We start from the raw sequence: 20,463 nt of genomic DNA, 5'->3' as shown, positions 1-20,463 counted from the left end.
ACTTCAGGCGAGCTCCAGAAGCTTTTGCTGAATTTGGACGTTGAGCGAGTGTAGCTCACCAGTCTTCTCCTTTGCCGTCTTCCTCAAGCTATTTGACTTGACAATGTGTGCCACATCGTTTGCTGCCTCTGCTTTTTCCGCATAGGCATCTGCAGAAGCCATGAGGTCATCAATTGTCAATTCTAGCCTTTTTTTCTTTCTTTTCATTCCATCGAGCTCTTCCTCTATGCATTGTTTTTTCCTCTGCTTTGAAGCTTCAAGGTTTTGCTTCTTCTCGGCTTCTAAGTATGCTCCATACTTGTGTCTAGCAGCTGACACTGCCATCCTCAGTTCCCTGGTGATTGGAACCTGCAGAACACCACCTGCCTTCTCAACCGCATCACACACAACCCGCTGTGAAACATAGGAAAGGTCCTTGAGATTCTCCACGCACACCTGTCGGTTCACACTGAATCCACGTTCAACTGTGGCCTGGCCGTGACTGAGGACAAGCAAAAGTTTTACGATGGTCCATAACTCAGAGTAGCTGGAACTAAATTTCAAGAGGTCAGGGTAGAACTCATCCAGCCTATCAACACTCTTGTCATATTGTCTAAGCTTATGTTTCTGCTCGTGCAGAAGCTCCGTGTACTCGGCCAGCACAGTGTCTCGAAAGTGTTCAGCTATTCTACCCGCAGCGATGAGGGTATCCAACACTTTTCTAAAACCTGTAAGGCATTCGTCGGGCTTTGAACACATCTGTCGCGGGTCCAGTGAAGAAAGGCCCCTAACAAATACAAACTTCAAGGGGCTTCGCTCTAGGACTTTTTTTGTGGCACTGATCAAAAACTGTTTACATTCCATCCGGAACTGAAACACATCCCTTGAGCTTACCCGAGAATTCTTGATAATTTGCTCGGCTTTGTAGCCTATATCCACCTTTTCAAGTGGAATATGATTCTCAACATTATCAACATCGACCTTCAGCAGGCCAACGATTCCTTTGGCAGAGAGGATCGAACATTTCAAAAACTTCATCAGCAGCTTCCTGAGAACAGTTTCTAAATCCTTTGCAAGAAAAAAAGCCATTGGCTTGTCTGTTTGGTACTCTACCAGAAAAGGCTTGAGTGCCATTGCCACACACAACGCAAAATTCAACTTTGCTGGCAGCAAAGCATCACAGCTGAACTCAAACAAGTTGTTGAATGAAGCACACTTCGGCAGATTAACTTCTTTCTTTCTAGCAGCCTCAATGTACTTTTTGATGTCAGACCACACCACCAATGCTCTCTCAATGACAGGGACATTCTCCAACCACCTGTGGGCAACAAACTTGAGAGGAAAAGTGCACTGGCCTGTAACTGACGAAAAGTCTTCTCTCCGTGCTGGGGCATCTTCAAAAAGTGTGCTTAGACTAGACAGCAGGCAATCAAGTCCCCATTTAGTAGCTGAAACTCCTGCTCTATACGCGTTGTGCACTGTGTGAAGTCCACAAGTGCCTAAGTCCACACACTGAACTTGGTAATGTTCTTGCAAGTGCTCTTGGAGGCCCTTAAAGAACTTCAGATTGACATTGGGACCGTCCATGGATATCTGAAGAATCTTTGCCAGGGGCAATGGCTCAAGCGCGCTTAGCAACTTTTCCTGAATGTCATTCGCTGTAGAATGTCCCAGAAAAACGGAGGTATAATATCTTGTCGTCACCTTCTGGGCGGAGTCCCAACACCTCACGTGCACATCCATTTGCTTACTGTGCAGACAGTCATTTGCCGACTCATCAAAAAGTACGACGAAGAATTCACACTGTTCTATCTCTCGCTGCAAGGCCGAAAGAAAGAAAGGCCTGAGTCCATGACATGTCACATATGCGCATTTCTTTTCACCACAAGAAAACGCCTTCGCCACTTCACTGTCCGGAAACATGCGTCGAAATAACTCCCCTGCTTGGGATGACGACCGGTACGAGAAGTGGGATGTGACGACTTTCAAAGTCCAAAGAATTTCTGCGTCAGTGACAAGCTCGTGCGTTTTAGAAGCATCATTTAAGCTTGGCGACTGCAACGGAGACGCTGTAGTGGACTGCTCTGTCGGAACAGGCGTCAGGTAGCTTTTCAACGCACTCCCTTGCCCCATCTTGATTGCGCCAATATGCTTGGCACTTTTCATGTGACTTTTTAAAGCGGATTCACCCATGGCAGTCACATCAAAAGTTTTGCAGCAAAGCTTGCACTTAGCCCGATGCGGATTCGTCGTGTCAGGTGCAATCCAGTGCTTGTAGTCGTCATGGTGGAGCCACGTAGTCTGAAATTTGCTTTTTCCAGGCATTGTTTAACATATCAACACATCACTTGCACCCCTTGTACAAACACGTAGAAGGCACGCTCATTCCAAAAAGCGCTGGTAGCACAAGGACACGACTAGGTTAAAGCCCGCGCACAAACGCGGACGCCGCGTTGGACTAGTTGGACGGAGACAATGGACATGCGATAGCGATGGGGCGACTGCGCTCGCAGCCGTTACTACTTCCGCTAGCGCCGGTAGTGACGTTTTAAGCCACTGACACGAAGTCTACATTGAACGCTGCCTCCGAAACTCGCACCAAGTCCAATGTTGCCAGCGGCCAAACGAGATTCGGCTAAATAGGTATAAAAATTGGTACGGTTTCCTGCCGCATTTTAGAACTCAAACAAAAGACAAAAGTTGAGCAACGAAAACCATTTTCATGATGACAAATACAATTCAAATTTAGCATTCAACAAATTCAAGGTTTTTCAAGGACTGGTCCGAAATTCAAGGTTTTTAAGGGCCTTGAAAACACACTTTCGATTTTCAAGGGTATTCAAGGGTTTCAAGGACCTGTGCGCACCCTGCAAGAGGTGCATCCGTTGAGTGCTGTCGGGTTGCGTTTTATGCAAGAAGCTCAGGGGACGCTTCCAAGAGCAGAAAATGGCCGACCTTCCAAAAGACCGGCTCAGCGAGGATCCTCCCTTCACAAACGTTGGCATTGACGTATTTGGTCCGTGGACCATCGCTGCCGCCGAACAAGAGGTGGAATAGCCAACAGCAAGCGCTGGGCAGTTATATTTACTTGCCTCAGCATTCGCGCCGTGCACATTGAAGTTATCGAATCACTCGACACGACAGCCTTCATCAATGCCCTTCGTAGGTTCTTGGCAATACGAGGACCTGTCAAGCTGATACGTTCTGACTGCGGAACAAACTTCGTCGGAGCGTGCAGGGAACTAGGAATCAACGCCAAGAGCCTCGATAGTTCAGACGTTGGCAACTTCCTTAGCGAAAACGGCTGCACGTGGGCATTCAACCCACCACATGCTTCTCATATGGGCGGAGCGTGGGAGCGGATGATTGGAATCACACGCCGCATCCTTGACTCTATGCTCATTCAGAACCGGCACCATCATCTCACGCACGACATGCTTGCGACCTTCATGGCAGAAGTGTCCGCCATCATCAATGCCAGGCCCTTAGCCCCCGTATCATATGACCCCGAAGATCCCTACCTTCTCACTCCAGCAACTCTCCTGACACAAAAACAGGGGAACAACGCGCCAGCTCCTGGAAAACTGGACACAGGCAACCTATACAAGCGGCGCTGGCAACAAGTGCAGGGCCTCGCTAATGGTTTTTGGAAGCGCTGGCGCACCGCCTTCCTCTCAACTTTGCAGCAACGGCGCAAGTGGCAACAAGCAAAGCCTAACCTAAAGAAAGGCGATGTCATCTTGTTAAAAGATAGCCAGGCCGCCCGCAGCGACTGGCCTTTGGGAGTCGTGACACAAAGTTTTCCTAGCACGGATGGAAGAGTGCGAAGAATAGAGGTCAAGGCAGTTAGAAATGGAGCTGTGAAGACGTTTTGCAGACCCATCACGGAGGTTGTGCTTCTTGTGTCGCCATGATATACAGTGACAGTGGTGTACAACGGGAGCTGACACCAGACGGGGAGTGTTCTGCGCGCAGAGCACGCAGTGTATTGAAGCGCTGCCTGCCTTGCCCCACTGAACAGTGCGGGGCTTTGTGTGTGTGCGCGTCTGTGTGTGTGAGTGTGTGTTTAGTGCTGTGTGCGACGTCGTTCTCGAACAGCGGGGTGCCTTCGGTGTCACTAATGGTTCCGGGAACTGTGGGCTGACCCCTCGCCACGTGCGAGGCGACGCCGCGCGCGAAGCCACGAACCGCTCCTCCTCCTCCTTCTTGTGCCAGGGCGCGAAGAAGGCCCGGACTTCACGCCTCAGTCTGCCTTATTCAGCCCAAGAATTCGCACCGCTTTTTACGGTGTCGAGTGCTTTTCTCAACTAAACTTTGCCATTTCTTTGTATAACCCAGTGACCTAATTAAAAGTTTTGGTTTAAAGAAGTTAATTGTATTCGACCCGTTATCTGGCTGGCTAGCTACGCGACTTTTTTGATTCCGTTGGAAAAGTCACCGCGAGGCCAGCACAGGCATATTAAAAAAAAAACAATAACTGTGTTGTCCAACTGCAACTCGTATATGTGTGGCTGCGAACGCAAGCCGCATGCTCACCTTTAGTTTTTCGGAACCTCGAAGAATCTTGCGGAACTCGGCCGGTCTTGAAGTATCCGTGCACCGTTGCATGATGTACGAATGGTGCGTGCCGTTAACCACCACGGCGCAAGAGCGCACAACACACAAACACCACAAAAACTCCACACGCCGGCCAAAGCTCGCTTCATATAACGGAACATCACGAAACTTCATGTCAAGGCCAGCGACTAGTACGGGCTCCTGTATGGCGGCGACGGAGCACGGCTGACGTAACGACCACTTCGATAAGTGTCGAGAGCGAACAATTACCCGCCAACCACAACGGGAGACTTGCAGGTGTTCGCCAAGCATAGCCTGCCTGCACGGCCAGCCTGGCGCCCGCTCTCAACACTCGCTTCGTGCTACAACGGAACTTTCGAGGAATTCAAAACTAGCGTCGCGGCGCGCGCGCGGCCTCCGCGGCCGGCGCGGGGCGCACGGCTTTGTCGGCACGGGCGGGCTGCTTTAATTTTGAATATCCATCGACCCTAGCGCCAATTTCGCCTTCAGTTAGGGCCCCTTTCAAAAGGCCGCCGAACTAGCAAATTATTCAAGATGGTGTCGGTGACGTAATCATGACGTAATTCTTTGGGACGCCGGAGCGGCAGTGTTTCCGGGTATTGCTCGAACTTCGAAGCTTCACGCGTCCCCCTTACGGATATTTAAAGCAGCGTTTGAAAAAATGAAGATTTACAAGTTGTCTTTAAATAAGTTTATACTTATCAAACCAAAATTTAACAGAAAAATTATCGCTGACTTAGTTTCTCTTACCATACAACATTAGTTTCGGTTTCGCAACCGTTCATCACATGTTCGAAATTTGGCTATAATTTCGGAACTAAATAAGATAAAAACAATTCTTTCGGCAAAATATTTTTTAATGTGTAGATATTCTTAGAATTTAAAAATTAAAAAATGTGTTTTTTGAAAAAAAAGTGTGTTTTCAAAGGTGGTGCCTTACCTCCCATTCGGCACCTTTGCATATAGTATCATTTCTGTGGTATCATTCCTTGTATGCAGGGTAAGTTGAGTAGTGAACAAATTGAACAAGACCATGGACATGCTCACAACAGGTAACTTGCGATGAGGATAGGAACGTTGGCTTCTTCTTAAGTGATGCTGAAAAGCAGGTGGCAGGGTTCTGTTTGATGTCGCAGAAGTCTGTTGCCAGATTGAGAAGCGCGAAGTGGCTCGTGGGTCGCGCCCCAGTGACACGGGCACACCACGGACGCTGGCAAAATACTGAGGAGGGCGAAGCGGCTCGTGGGTTACGTGCGCCCCAAAGACACGGGCACACCACGGACGCTGGCAAAATACTGAGAAGGGCGAAGCGGCTCGTGGGTTACGTGCGCCACAGTGACACGGGCATACCACGGACTTCTGCGACACCAAACAGAACCCTGCCTTTTCCCATTTTTCTGCATGGCAGTGTCACGAATATTAAATCTCCGTGCAAGTTTGGCTATCACACTTTTCTAGAGTGGCATGTTAGGCATGCAACTTTGAACGGTTCTTGCATAGACAGTATTTTACCCCTATGTGGGCAGGTAGCACACGTCCAAGCATTGTGTAATCACATAAAAAAATCTAGAGCAAGCAAAAAGTTTGAAGAGCCCGGAGCAACCCTCCACATTTGTTGAAAAAAAGAAATAGTGATCATCTTTAGCACCACATCTATTCCTATAGTTTTCTTTGACATTTCTCAACTGCATTTTTCTTTTGAATCAAAAGTAGTGATGTTCAGTGGCCTGCCTTCTTTTTTTCTATGCAGAAGAGAGGCATTCCAGCTGTCCAGCAACTCTAGAGGATGGCAAGTCACAGCAGCGACAGTCCCATTGCTCTTCCATTGGTGTCTGTAAAACTGAAAGACCATCTGATGTGGAAGTTCATCACAAGGTCCACATAGTCAAGCGGCTGTTTGAGTGCCACCTGTGCCCTCAAAGTTTCCAACAGAAGGGCAACCTCAACCAACACCTGCGCACCCACACCGGCGAGCGGCCACATCAGTGCCCTTCATGTGACAAGAGCTTCTCGGCAAGGTGCAAGCTTAGGGACCACCTGCGCACTCACACTGGTGAACGTCCATTTCAGTGCTCCTTCTGCCCGCAAAGCTTTTCACGCTCATCCGAGCTATCACGTCACAAACGTCTCCACACAGGCGAGCGACCGTATAAGTGTCATTTCTGCCCTGAAAGCTTTCAGTGGGGTGACTCTCTAAGGATACACCTGCGCACTCACACTGGTGAACGACCATTTCAGTGCTCCTTCTGCCCGCGGAGCTTTTCGCAACAATCCAACCTAACGGAGCACCAACGTGTCCACACAGGCGAACGACCGTTTAAGTGTCATTTCTGCCCGCAAAGCTTTTCGTATCAAACCTCACTATCAGATCACCTACGTATCCACACAGGCGAACGACCGTACAGTTGCACTGTCTGCTCAAAGTCTTTTGTGCGGAGCACTCACTTGAAAGTTCACATGCGAACACACACAGGCGAGAGACCGTGCAGCTGCACTGTGTGCTCCAAGTCTTTTGTGAAGAGCAGTGACTTGCGAGCTCACATGAAAACACACACGGGCGAAAGACCGTACAGCTGCACTGTGTGCTCCAAGTCTTTTATGAAGAACTCTCACTTGCAAAGACATATGAAAACACACGCAGGTGAATGACCGTGCAGCTACACTGTCTGCTCAGAATTTTTTTTTGCAGTGCACTCACTTGAAAAGTCACACTAAAACATAACACTGCGTAAGTTCCCAGCATGGCATGTGTGAATTGTCATTGCGTTGGTATTTCAGTTCTTCATGCAGTATGCTGCATATGATTCTGGTGCGCCTGGAACTGATGGCACGTGCTCTTATATTTTGAGTTGACATGTTAGATCAAAGGATGTTCATTCATTATCTAACAGTTGGGGAGACATGTTTTATAAGAGATTTGGTTGCCTTACTGTGATCTTGTGGATATAGTATTCCTTCAAACATGGCTGTGTGTGTGGCTGTGACTATCTAAGTTAAATTCTTAATATTTGTCCTCTTACTATGGCATGTATGTATTTCCAAGTACACTCCTGCCTGTGTGGACTCTCCTGAATCCGTTTACTTCTACGCTAGCTCAATCCGTTTACTTCTGTGCCAGCAAAACTGATTGCACACTGTACTTCTGTGTTGTTAATGCATTGAGTGGTTGGCAAGTCTAGCTTCTGTGCTGAGGTAGAATCCCTCGTAGTGTTTGAGCTATGTCTTTAGATGCACTGCAACCTTAGTGAACAGCCCTTATAGTTGTGTTGTGTTGCTTAACTCAGGGGAGCAAGTTCAGTTCCCGGCCACAGCATCAGCATCCTGATGGGGGTGAAAAACAACACCCATGTACGTGCGTTTAGGTGCACATAAAGCCTGCAACTCCCAAATGGGGTTCCGAGGTAAAGAACGGTGCTCCGAAAAGCCTGGGTACTTGTATTCCAATCACTCTATTTTTGCTTGAATGTAACTGGTCGAGTGCTTGAAAGTAACTGGTCACTTGTATCGTACGATAGTCCATTTAACACAAAATCACCCATCAAGGTCCACAAAGACAATTGCGGTTTGTACCCTCAGAGTTTTTCATGGAGGTCACAGTGAACAAACACAGTATTTGCAGATTTTTGTTTTAATGCAGGCCCCCGCTGACACTAATGGGTTGTTTGGATTTCTTTTGCCACAAGAGACTAAAGGAAAATTTTGCTATATCCATCAGTCATATTCATTCTTACCATTATAGTTTTGTAAAACCAATCACCAGCTCATTCTCGCTTCACCAGGTGTAGGTGCAACAATTAGATGCAATGGCAGCTTGCTTTCTGTCACGAAGGATTAAAATGTTGTTAGAAAGGGTTCGGAAGCATTGTTAGACTGTCCTTCACATCATATCCGTAAAACACTACTGGGTGTGTCCAGATAAGATCGAACACAAGGTCCCGGTCACCATTCCCGATTTTGATGAAATTTGCTGTTGGTCTAGACATTACACGCAGAACAACGGTTTCGAAGTTAGTTTTGCAAATAAAAAATTGGTTTGCCTGAAAAACATATACAAATTTTGGCCGAGCAAAAAAAAGAATTTTCCGCCACTTTCGCGATTTCTGAATTTTGAGCGCGCCTAGGGAAAAAACGGTGCGCTTCTCGGTCACAATATTTATTCCCCTCAAAGAACAAGTAAAATAATATCTTATGAGTCTATTATTTTCCTTGCTTGTCAAAGTATTTTTGAAGAAAAAAATCACAAACCTGGCAAATCGCACAAAATACCTGTATTTGAGGAATTTATTGCTGCAAACAAGTTAAAGTGATGATAACAAAGATCATTACATATTAACTTTGGTACTTTCGCTCTCTTTTAAAATAATTTTCGTGGTTTTATCGCGCTCCATTTTACTCGATAATTGGGCTGAAACGTGAGTGATTTACCAAAAACGCTGAACTTTGAAAACAGTTTTCTCAAAAAGGCCACATTTAATTTTTTTTTAAATCCCTGTGATTGAAGTAAAGGACGTCATCTATCATTCTGCATAAAAATACATTGCATTATTTTGGTTGCTAACAAGCTATAATGCATCAAATGTGACCAAGTCAGCCAAGCGGCCGTGTCGTTCGTTATATGCTGAAACTCGAATATAAGTTGTTCAAAATACTTGTATACGTGACATAATCACAAATCAGTAGCTCCACACCAACAAATTCACAGCCAGGTGTCATGGTTCAGCACGCTTTGTCTTGCAATCAGCCGCTTGACAAACCATCGGTAGTGGCCGCTCGACGCTGCGGGCGCTCACATTACATGAGTGCCGCTTCGACTGCGGATGAGCTCCGTTTGCACGCCAAACTACGCTCAGAGGACGAACAAGAGAAGGAATGCATCACTGTGAAATATAAAGACTGTTAAGTGCCAACAAATGTCATAATATGCAACGAAAACTCTGCCGGCAATTTCGCGGTGCGCGCCTTCAATACAGCATGCATGTATTTTTTCCCCTCCTGTTATGCCCGCAGCCGCAAAATATCGTGAAACACACTCAGCTTGCGTTGAAAATATCTGTGGACGCACAACAATACAGTATTGTACAAGCGGTGCTTTAATGAAGCAAAGGACTTGCACTCCTTTTCACAACCGGCTGACACAAGTGTTCTGGCACGAGATATAGAACAACTGCAATTAGAGTTGTTCGGCCATCGGAAGCACAGTATGAGACATTTCTTTAGATGTCAATGGCTTGCTCTTGTGTCATATATTGCTGATAGAGTGAACCTAATTATCTTTAGGCCATCAGAAGAGAGAAAGCAACACATGAGCGCACTACTGGAGGCGCTCACTGCAAATTGCCGGCAGAGCTTTCGTTGTATAATATGGCTTTTGTTGGCACTTACCAGCCTTTAACTTTCACAGCAATGCATTCCTTCTCTCTTTTGTCATCTGAGCGTAGTTTGGCGCGCAAGCGGAGCTCATCCGCAGTCGAAGCGGCACTCATGTAATGTGAGCGCCCGCAGCATCGAGCGGTTTGTCAAGCGGCTGATCGCAAGACAACGCGTGCTGAACCATGACACCTGGCTGCGCATTTGTTGGTGTGGAGCTACTGATTTGTGATTATGCCACGTACAAGTATTATGAACAACTTATATCCGAGTTTCAGCACATAACGAACGATGCGGCCGCTAGGCTGATTTGGTCATATTTGACACATTGTAACTTGTTAGCAACTAAAATAATGCAACGTTTTTTCATGCAGAATGAAACATGACGTCCTTGACTTCAATCCCAGGGATATAAAAAAAAATAAAAATGGCCTTTTTGAGAAAACTGCTTTCAAAGTTCGGCGTTTTTGGTAAATCACCCACGTTTCAGCCCAATTATCGAGTAAAATGGAGCATGATAAAACCACGAAAATTATTTTAAAAGAGACCGAAAGTACCAAAATTTAACATGTAATGATTTTTGTTATCCTCACTTTAACTTGTTTGTAGCAATAAGTTCCTCAAATACAGGTATTTTGTGCGATTTGCCAAGTTTGTGATTTTTTTCTTCAAAAAAAGCTTTGACAAGCAAGGAAAATAATAGACTCATAAGATTTTATTTTAGTTGTTCTTTGAGGGGAATAAATATTGTGACCGAGAAGCGCACCGTTTTTTCCCTAGGCACGCTCAAAATTCAGAAATCGCGAAATTGGCGGAAAAATGTTTTTTGGGGCGAAGATTTATATATTTTTTTTCAGGCGAACAAAATTTTTTTTCGCAAAACTAACTTCGAAACCGTTGTTCTGGGTGTAATGACTAGACCTACAGCAAATTTCATCAAAATCGGGAATGGTGACCGGGACCTCGTGTTCGATCTTATCTGGACACACCCTACTGTTGTGTTATCTTTTTCTTTATACCGATGAAGTTATAATCATCTTGCTAAAGTGTCATGGCGGTTAGTTGATGGGAATCAACACAACTTTACTGAAATGGTTTTTGCATATTGTTAAACTCCGCAGATAGAAAAAAATTATTCTTGCCTTGTGTTGTCCGCATCAGTAACCTCGTCACTGTTGGTATCTCTTTGCCCTTCATGGTAGAATTGTGACTTCCCTGTGTAACCGTCCATGCATTGCAGCACAAATGCCAATAAAAGATACATTGCAAGGTCTTTTTGTTTTTTTATTACCTTTTTTCTGACCTTGTCTAAAGCACAGAGCATCCATTTCTAGCAGGCAATACCCCATGTTCGTTATCAATTACAGCCTCTTTTTTTGTGAGCTTTTATATTTTACTCTATCACTATCATGACATATTGAAACCATTGTGGACAGGTCATGACTAAAGAGCTTTGGCATGGAAATGTGATAGTACTTCATCCGCAGGGGTGCTTGAAAATCTGCAGGCATTTGGTGTGTTGCGACACCACGGACCCGAGCATGCGTGGGTTGGACCCACCTGTCACAGCTCAGGCAGGCAGAACTGAGCTGTGATGGTACAAAAATCTAAAAGACAATCCCGGTGTGTTAAATACCCCTTACTTTGACCTTGAGGTTCTCTTGGTGAAGGCAATGAACTGTTGTGCCATGGTAACTTCAAGGTAAGCGTACTCCTGACGAGGCATTAAGTTGAAGAAAAATGAGAAACCTTCATTGTTATCTAAATATTTTGAATCTCTAAAGGCAGGAGGGTGCCTCCAAATCTGCACAACACATTTTGTGCTTAGAGCCAACTATTAGATCAACATAGATTTTTGAAATAGTGTTGCTGAACACGTTGCTGAACCAACGGCTAACCTGTATTGGAACCAAACGAGAAATGCATGTGCATACCAGATTGAAACAACCATTTGTTGCTGGAGAAAAGGAACATTGCAACAAAGGAGACTCATTTTTACACTGAAAGAAAAGTGTTGGCTGAGGCACTCTTGTCTAAATACTGCGAGAGAACAAAGAAATTGTTTTTATGGCGTCCGCCTTACCCGTTGCATTGCAGTTAGATTTACTTGAAATTTTTCTGTTATAGCAAGCAGACCTTTTTGTATGATTGTCATATCTTTGACGAAAGTTCAGTATTGTAAAACATGGAAAAAGATATTAGTGTGCAGTTTTCAACTATTTAAGAACATTAATTGCTACAATAGAGAGGCCCTAGGAATGTTGGTTGGCTATTTATGAATGTGATAGTGTAAAGGAAGTTGTGTCGCGGTAAACCTCGCTGTGGATTGCGTTGTTTGTAAGCGACAAATACCAGTGGGGGCAAAGAATAAAGGTTCAGGCTTCAAATGGAAGCGAGACCAGCCTGGGTTGCAGATACAACCAATGGCATGTGTGATTCACTGCTGCTGTCCGCCACCTGGTTCAGTACCCTGTGCTTTCAGCCATGGCTCTGGTGGTAGCACAATTGTTTCAGGAGTTTATATGTTTGTGAGACATAGGCCTGATAAGGCTATTGCAATCCACTCTTAAAGGCGAAGCTTAAGCATCCTCGAACTATTTTATTCTGGAAAGGCAGTGGTCCTTCCAGCTGTGATAAGATAATATTCACTTCACTCATGTGAGGTTTATTTAATGTGTAAGAATACCGGTTAACCCTAGGAAGAGGTCAAAAGGCTAATTAATTAGTCCTACAGGGAGGCTGATCTCCATGCAAACAGTCGTAGCATTTGGCAGCAGCGGCATTCCACAATTGAGTGGACCAAGTTCTCTACGACGTCAAACACATGGGAAGAGACGGGTTATGTGAAATTGCCGCTACACAAAACCAATTACATATTCGAAAATGAGGTAGAAAGGCAAAGTTAAGAGTCCTTAATTTTGTTTGGTTCAATTAAAAAATAAGTTTTAAGGCCTGCATCTCAATTTAACCTCAATATAGTAAACATGAATCTGACAACAAATATATTTTTGACTGATATTGACTTGTAACAAACATACAATGTATATGGAATTAATGCGTTATGTAATACATAAAAGGAAGCATTGTCATGCTTTATGTGACATTGCTGTTATGTGACATTGCTGAACTAGCAGCTGATGCATATTAAATGCAAACAAAAGATATAATAGAGAAACTGACATAATCAACACATGGAGGCAGCCTTGCTCAGTCATTGGCTGCAAGACGATGACGTCGTCATTGACATTCTGTTATGTTGCCGATGTGGTCATAGTCACGACAGTGGGCTCCACCTATCCCTCTGTGTGGTGTAGAAGGGTGGAGAGACAGTGAGACAACGAAACCAGCCGAAATGGTTGTTTTATCCACTGTAACTTTGTTATTACCCCACTTATTCGCACAATTCTTGCAGCAGCATGTTCGCAACAAATATGTGTGCCACTATCTCATCATCACAAATATTTGCCCTTGGTGTTGTTTACTGGTTCCTTGTAACTTCACTCCCTTGTATCAGGAAAGCAAATACAAAGTTTATGTTAAGTTTTCTGCACTTGCATAAGACTTTTAAGGCATCAAACCTGGTATGTTGAGCCCAGCAATGTAATTAAGCAAATGTGCCATGTTTGAAATAACATTCCAGAAACCTCTTGAACCAATCACCTTTGAATGTCTGTTCCCATGGCCCTTGTTACTATAATGTATTGGTTGCCTTTGTGTTACAGTTTGTATGTTTCTTCTAATAAATAACTGTGCTTTTTTAACAGAGAGTTTTAGAATTTGGGCCCCAAAGAAATATTTTTGAAAGCCACTGCCCATGTGCAAGATGCAAACCACATTTGGTTGTTTCTGTTGGGCACACTATCTCTTTGATTGAGCAGTGAGCCCCAGTACATGTTGCATTGTGTCATTATATTGAGCAGTGAGCACAAAACGCCATTCTTAAAGTCTTGTGTCATGTATGGCCCATGACTAGCACGTGCAGCACACGTTAGTGCCCCCAAAACTTGTTGCGACTATTCTAAAACTTCCTCATGTATACTTTGTGAACACGAGGTATCGCTGGAGCCGACGTTTCGACAAGCTGACCCGTCTTCTTCAAGGCTGCAACTTTAAGTGGCAGCCTTGAGGAAGACAGGTCCTTGATGAAGACAGCTAGTTAAGGCCCTTTTTTGTTTGTTTTTTTCATCTAACAGATGCATCATATTGCATGCTTTCATATGGCTTAAGAAGTTTTACGTTAGCAGATACACAACCTGGCCATATTTCAGAAATAGCAAAACTATAGCTTCCAGGCATTCTAGAGCACTTTGTGTCGTGTGGCTTGCTTCTCTTAGCGACATTTACCTATCTCAGTCTAAAATTATGCATACTGTGCTAGTTTTGAACTGAATATGGTTTTTTTCAGAAACTCATTCATCCCCTGCTGTGTGAACCAGGATGAGTGTTCCCCTACCAGGAAAGCAGCAGTCAAAACACACCCCATGGTATTTTTTTTTAATTTGTAAGGTCAGGTCAGGTCTTCTAACATACCATAAAATACTGTGGTCGCACAAGCGCCCAGTATTAGTGTTTCCAAAAGTTCAGAATTCTGAAACTTGTGTGTTACGCGCTCACCCCCGCCAAGAGCCGTCATGATTCAAAACGTTCGCCCTCTTGCAGCCACCATGAGACTGTTGAGGAGGAGGAGGAGAGGTTGAGGAAAGAAAAACGCACAACTTCTGCAACCCTGATTGGGAGCACGGCTCTGCACCTGTAAGGGAAAGGGGGAAAGGGAGATAAAGATGAGAAGAGCTAGGAGAAGGAGAGGAGGAATGCTGTCGATGACCGAGGACGCGGTGGGCGGCTACTATAGCCGGTTGGCCAGTCCATTGTCCTCAAGGAAGCGAAGAACCGCCTTGAAAACCTGGGTGTGGTGCTGTGCAGGGAATAGGAGGTGCCTCTGTGTAGCCGCGGGAATACCCTGGTGACGGAGTGCGGCGGGCAAGGCATCTCATGCTTGAAGCGCTGGGCACACACACAACAGGTGAGCAATTGTTTCGTCTTCCCCTCACGCACTGCACGCAGGTGACGAAGCTCTGCCTAGCCGATGGCGTCATGCCGCAGGCCAGGAGCAGCCGATGCGTAGACGCAGTAGTAGGGACTGCTCCCTCCTGGAGAGGCCCCTGTCAGGCAGCCGGGTTGGAGGTTCCAGCCTGGCCACACGTTCATCGGGGTGGCAGCGTAGCAACAGCCGCCTCAAGGTCAGCCTCGAATAGTCTGTTAGGGGTGATCATAGAGGTTCCTATATTAGACCTTTTTGAAGCACACGAGCGCCACCAACAGGCGCGCGCAAGCGCTCATGGGAAATGTTTGTACGCCGCACCAGCCGCCACGATGAGCGCGCGGGCCTCGCGCTGCAGCTTTCTGCTTGCACCATGCCAGGACTTCTTAGACACAGTGAATTTGGCAAGGTGCAACATGTTACTGCGCAATTCAGTCACAAACTTCAGTGTTTAGCTACGATGGCCTCTCGACGATTTCCATCTGTCCCACTGTTGGACCAGTTGAGTGGCTCAGAAGCGTCACCTTTTATTTTTTTTTCAGTGCGCCTTACGGCATAAACGAAAAAAAAAGTACAACCCGGTTGCCTATGAAGTGCAGGAGCGGTCTATGATTGGCGGATGCAATTGGAATCAACGTCCATCGACATTGTCGACGAGTACAGTGTGAGGTTCTGATATTTAAAGAGTATGCTAGAAAATGTAGTCGGCATTCGGGGAAATGAGATACATTCATTGCGTCGCTCGCACCATATATGTAACGGACGATAGTGCCTACTACCTTTTGTTGGTGCTATAACTACAGGTTGGAATAATACTTAGAGTGAAAAAGAAAGGAGGAGTACAAAGAAGGAAATGCACAAACCAGCGCTCACACACAACTGCAATTTTATTGCACGCGTGAAAAAAAGTATATACGAAAATCGAAGTGTGTGGCGCATGTTATAAAGAGGCACAAAAAGTCAAACAACCAAGGCACGTGCTTACAGTCGATTAATAAAGTTGAATTCCTTGTCTTCTAACGACTGAGAAGGTTGACTGACGCAAAGTGTGGCTTTATTTGTGACATGATATGCCTCCGAAATTTCTCCCGTTGTCTGGTTAGGTTGATGGTACAAAATTACTGTGCTTTCAAAGATGGGATTACATTTTGATAACTGACATAGCGATGCGAGATGAGACGGCTCCATGCAATGAATTTCGATGCTCACTGAGGCCCGTATTAATACATCAACCAGTCTGGCCGATGTGTGGACACATGAAAGAGAAATTTGCGGTTAACTCCTACACAATTTACAAAACAATTGTCATACCTCTGACCGCATTTTTCTTTGCCCACCGCAGACCCCTGCGACCTTAATGCGACTAAACTTATTTGGGGCGGCAAACACAACCTTCACCCCCACATTGCTTCCCTATGTTCTTCAGGTCATGCGACTTCTTATACATATGTGCAATAACTGCAATATTTCTAGTTTTTTTCATTAGTTACGGATGGAGGACGTCTGTGTTCATCTTTCTTTGCCATGCGAACAGATTTTCGCAAACCAATACAACGATACACAGGATATCCCGCCTCTTTGCAGCTAGAAACTACTGCTCATTTTATGTGCGCCAGTCTTCTTCCAATGCCGTGCGTAATCATGACATCACAATTCCTCGTTTAACAATATTCGAATGCGCCGACGCGAAATTAAACACCTATTTCACTGAACGCGGGCTATATGTATATATATTGCCCGTAAACATGCTCCGCAGTGAAACTTAAAAGCATGTATCAAGAAACTCCAAATTATCAGAGCAAGGCATCTCACAAGTGAATTCTAGTCCCATCCCTTTTCCTTTAAACACGTTTAGAATGTGCTCACTTCTTTGTACAGCGTGTGACTTGTCATTTAAAATCAAATAATCATCTGTATACCTGAACACTGTAGCACCTCTCTACAGTTTGGTTAAACCCGATCACGAGCCGCTATATGGCATTAAATGCCCTAACGGCTTGTGAACAAGTAATAATGAATAAATGCGAATTTCGGTGTTCCAGCAACCATTGCTCACGATAGCACGTTTTGACTGCATGTCGATAACTCGCAGTGTCGCTTAACTGCTACATCCGGTATACATCCGCTCGGTAATACCTACACTGACTGCATCATTCTTTTCGCATCTCATGCGTAGAGATACATGCGGGTGCATTCAGACACGTGTAGTATTTAGGATTTAATAATAGTCAACCAGCGGTGACGCGTTTTTTTCGTTTGGTGCTGCCACGGTGCCAACGAGCAGCGAGCGACGAAACAGCCGGCGGGTTCGCCGTGCACACTTTTCCCATAGTGCTTCGCGCGCCCGCGGGGGGTCCTGGGATTGCTTGAAAAAGGTCTATTAATTAGAGCAGACTCTGGCGCTGCGATCGTTCAGCCACCATGGGAATGATGGGTAGTACACGGATTTGCCTAGTCTTCGTACTTGTGGGCTTCGAACGCACTTGTGGCTTTGTTTATTGTATTGTTTTGGTTTTCTTTCGGATAGAAGAATGGATGGTTGTTAACTTGGTGGCCAGATTTGAACTGGTGAGCCTAAAAAGGTTAAAGTGGTAAAGTGGAACTGCTGAGTTTTGCTGAACTTCGATTTGCGACAAAGCAGATGCAGGCGACGTGGAGCCAAACGGAGCCGAAAGAACGAAGGTTACACAAATCCGTGTACTACCCATCATTCCCATGCTGGCTGAAGGCCTTGCGTTACAGCTCTCATAGACACTAGCACCAGAGTTCCCTCTAGTAAGTATTGTATGAAACACTATGGGGGTGATGACAGGGATACTGTATACACTCGACTAAGGGCCGCGCTCGTGTAAGGTCCGCTCCTCCAACTTGGCAGTCCAAACTTTGAAAAAAAAAAAGAAATCTCGCCAGCAAATGGCAGCGTCACCGCGTCTCGCGTATGGCGCATTTCACGGGAACCACCAGATGGCAGTAGCTGTCCTGCGGCTTCGTCACGTGGCGCTATCTGTGAGCTTCGGGCGCGCGGCACTATCTGGGAGATCTTGTCGCTCTTCTCGCCGACGCCATTGTTCCTTTGTGCCGATAAAGACATCTAGCAAGGATGTCCGCAGCTAGACAACAGATATCTCATCAATTGGTATATATGGCACGATTAAATAGGTGTTTCCATAGGTGGATTGAAAATTGAACAGAAATTTCACAGTTCCGTGGAAAAGCCGCACCCCATCAAAATCGCGGAAAAAAACTGCTGCCCTTACAAGAGTGTATATGGTATTCGCTTTCTTGTGGCAGAACTGGAAAGACTGATGGGGGTGAAGATAATGCAGAATGACAATGAACAGTTCTTGAAGGAAAACCTAGTCGTAGCAGGGCTTTTGTGAGACAAGTCTTCATAAACTGTGCACGCAGCCGCTATTCCCACACTTCTCGTGCAGCCCACCAGGTGCATGATGCATTCCTACTCTGTTGCCAGGACGATTGAAGTCGCCACCTAGCTCACCTGCACATCCACACAGGAGAAAAGCCATTCAGCTGCACTGTCTGCTCCAAGTATTCTTCACTGAGCAGTCATCTGAGAGTTCACATGAAGTCTTACAGCATTGAATATGTCACCAGTCATGCATCTGAGAATCTTTATTGAATCCATATTTGAATCCTACATAAGAATCCCATACATAAAAAAAAAGGTGAGGCCTGTTGCGTGGCACCGAAACCGCATCTCAGGCCTAGTTCTCCTCGCGCTCGTTGTGACGCCCCTGCTTGGGTACAGCTGTTCACAGAGGAACACTTCCACAGTCGCGTTGGTACGTGCGATACTGACTCTAATCAGGCCGTAAATAACATGTTTTATAGTTGGACATTACAGGTTGAATATTGAACTCGTTATTACAAGTGGCGATTACACCACATGTGTGAACAGCTTGCCCTAGGAGTGCCAATCTTTTGTAGAGTGGGCTTCGATGCTCTCCATGAATGTTGCCCGCTTGACTCGCCTGAAATGAAAAGAAGTGCTCGTTATTACAAATTATTCTGAGTGGATTTACGCTTTCCTTCAAGATGAAGCAGGGAGGGATGCAGGTACTGAGGAGGTTGGCCGAAGAACCCGGATGCCTTTTCCCCTATAATTTAGCTTTCCCTCTATTCCTCTGTCCTCGGCAATCTGACAAGTGCGGCAGGTTCGTAAAGATGCATGACCCGAATTTAGTCGCACTTAAAGAAACAGCGGCAAAATAAAAGACATGTAGAAGTAAGAAGCACTTGTCCTGTGTACGTCTCCTCCTCTTGCCTCTGTTTTTTTTACACGCTACTAAATTTAGCTTTTGCCGATGTTTCTGATGGGCATGTCTCTCCGAACAATTCCTCTCGCCCCCGCAGGTGGCAATGAAACTCACCTTGTTAACCCGCCACTTGCACCCTCCTTCCCCCATGAAAAAGTTCTGGCTAAATGCCTTGGTGTACGTTATTAAGTCATGAATTGGAAGCCAAATTTCAATGTACGTGAGCTTGTGGAAAATTTATAACTTCCAGTGTCATTGAAAAAGGCTTGTCTTTCTCGAGGCACCTTGTGAGGAAATAGCCCACCGGTAGACACAGGCCATTGACAGTCCTCGTAAGACGAAGCATACCAAAGCGGTTCGCTGCTTGAGGAACTGCACTTGACTCTTTCTCGCGACTCACGTAAACAAGACCAAATATCTTCATCATACTCAGGCTGTTTCTCGCTCAAAATGGCCACTTGGTTGCTGATAAAAACGGCAGCTTTGTCTCCTTTTGTGCTTTTTGTAATGCATGAACAAAGGCCTGCACATCTTAATTGTTTTCATAAGTTAAGAGGCGTTCCTTCATTTCATCTCGATTGGACTGCAATTTTTTTAACTGCTCTCCTTGACGAGCAACTTTCTTTCTCAATCTGTTCACGGGGTTCTTCGACTCTTATAAGACATGCGCAAGATCTAATGTGGTTTGGCAGGCCTGATCTACAGGAAAACTACGTTCTCTGCACGATTCTGACGCCGACTGTGGAATTAGCACTTTGATCTCGTCTTTCAAAGTGTGCAAGGAACATTTAATCTTGGGGGTTGTGCTGAGCTGCCAGTCGCCTGCCCCAGCTACTGCGTCATCAGCTGGATTCTTATGCCGTTTTCTGTACTGCGCGTTCTTTTTTTTGCATACAGTGTGGATATCTGTGAAACACAGTCAGGGTCGCAGTTGGAAGCAAAAGCCTAACCTTCGTGTTCTTTTTACAGTCATTCTCAGTAAAATGTAATGAACATACCAGTGACCTGTCGCTTGGCTCCCGCTTGCTTCCTTTCCCCAACAGTCCTTGGCGAGAGATATTCTTCAGCCACGCTTCCTGACGCTGTAGATTCCTGATACTTCGCAGTAGCGTCTTTTATAGCATATGAGTTGCACAGTGACACACAACACCTTCACGGCATCGCACCGATAAAAAAAACCATCTGCCACATGCGTACACACCAAACAACCGTACCCAAGCA

At 45.5% G+C, this 20,463-nt stretch overlaps 1 protein-coding gene across 1 annotated transcript in view; it reads left to right on the top strand.

Annotated features, from left to right (window-relative positions):
* Positions 1-20,455, top strand: part of LOC119383191 (zinc finger protein 1 homolog) — a 92,570-nt gene extending 72,115 nt beyond the window's left edge. The window contains exons 2-4 of the mRNA XM_049412865.1: positions 6,308-6,610; positions 14,330-15,164; positions 18,400-20,455. Of these exons, the coding sequence (XP_049268822.1) occupies positions 6,308-6,610; positions 14,330-14,355 (329 nt within the window). The 3' untranslated portion in view covers positions 14,356-15,164; positions 18,400-20,455. The remainder of the gene's footprint in view (positions 1-6,307; positions 6,611-14,329; positions 15,165-18,399) is intronic.
* The last annotated feature ends 8 nt before the right edge of the window (positions 20,456-20,463 follow it).

Source organism: Rhipicephalus sanguineus, chromosome 2 (assembly GCF_013339695.2).
Source record: "Rhipicephalus sanguineus isolate Rsan-2018 chromosome 2, BIME_Rsan_1.4, whole genome shotgun sequence".
In the NCBI taxonomy this organism is placed as follows: Eukaryota; Metazoa; Arthropoda; class Arachnida; order Ixodida; family Ixodidae; genus Rhipicephalus; species Rhipicephalus sanguineus.
The sequence above is the reverse complement of the archived record's forward strand: the minus strand, read 5'-3'. Positions and strand labels throughout refer to the sequence as shown.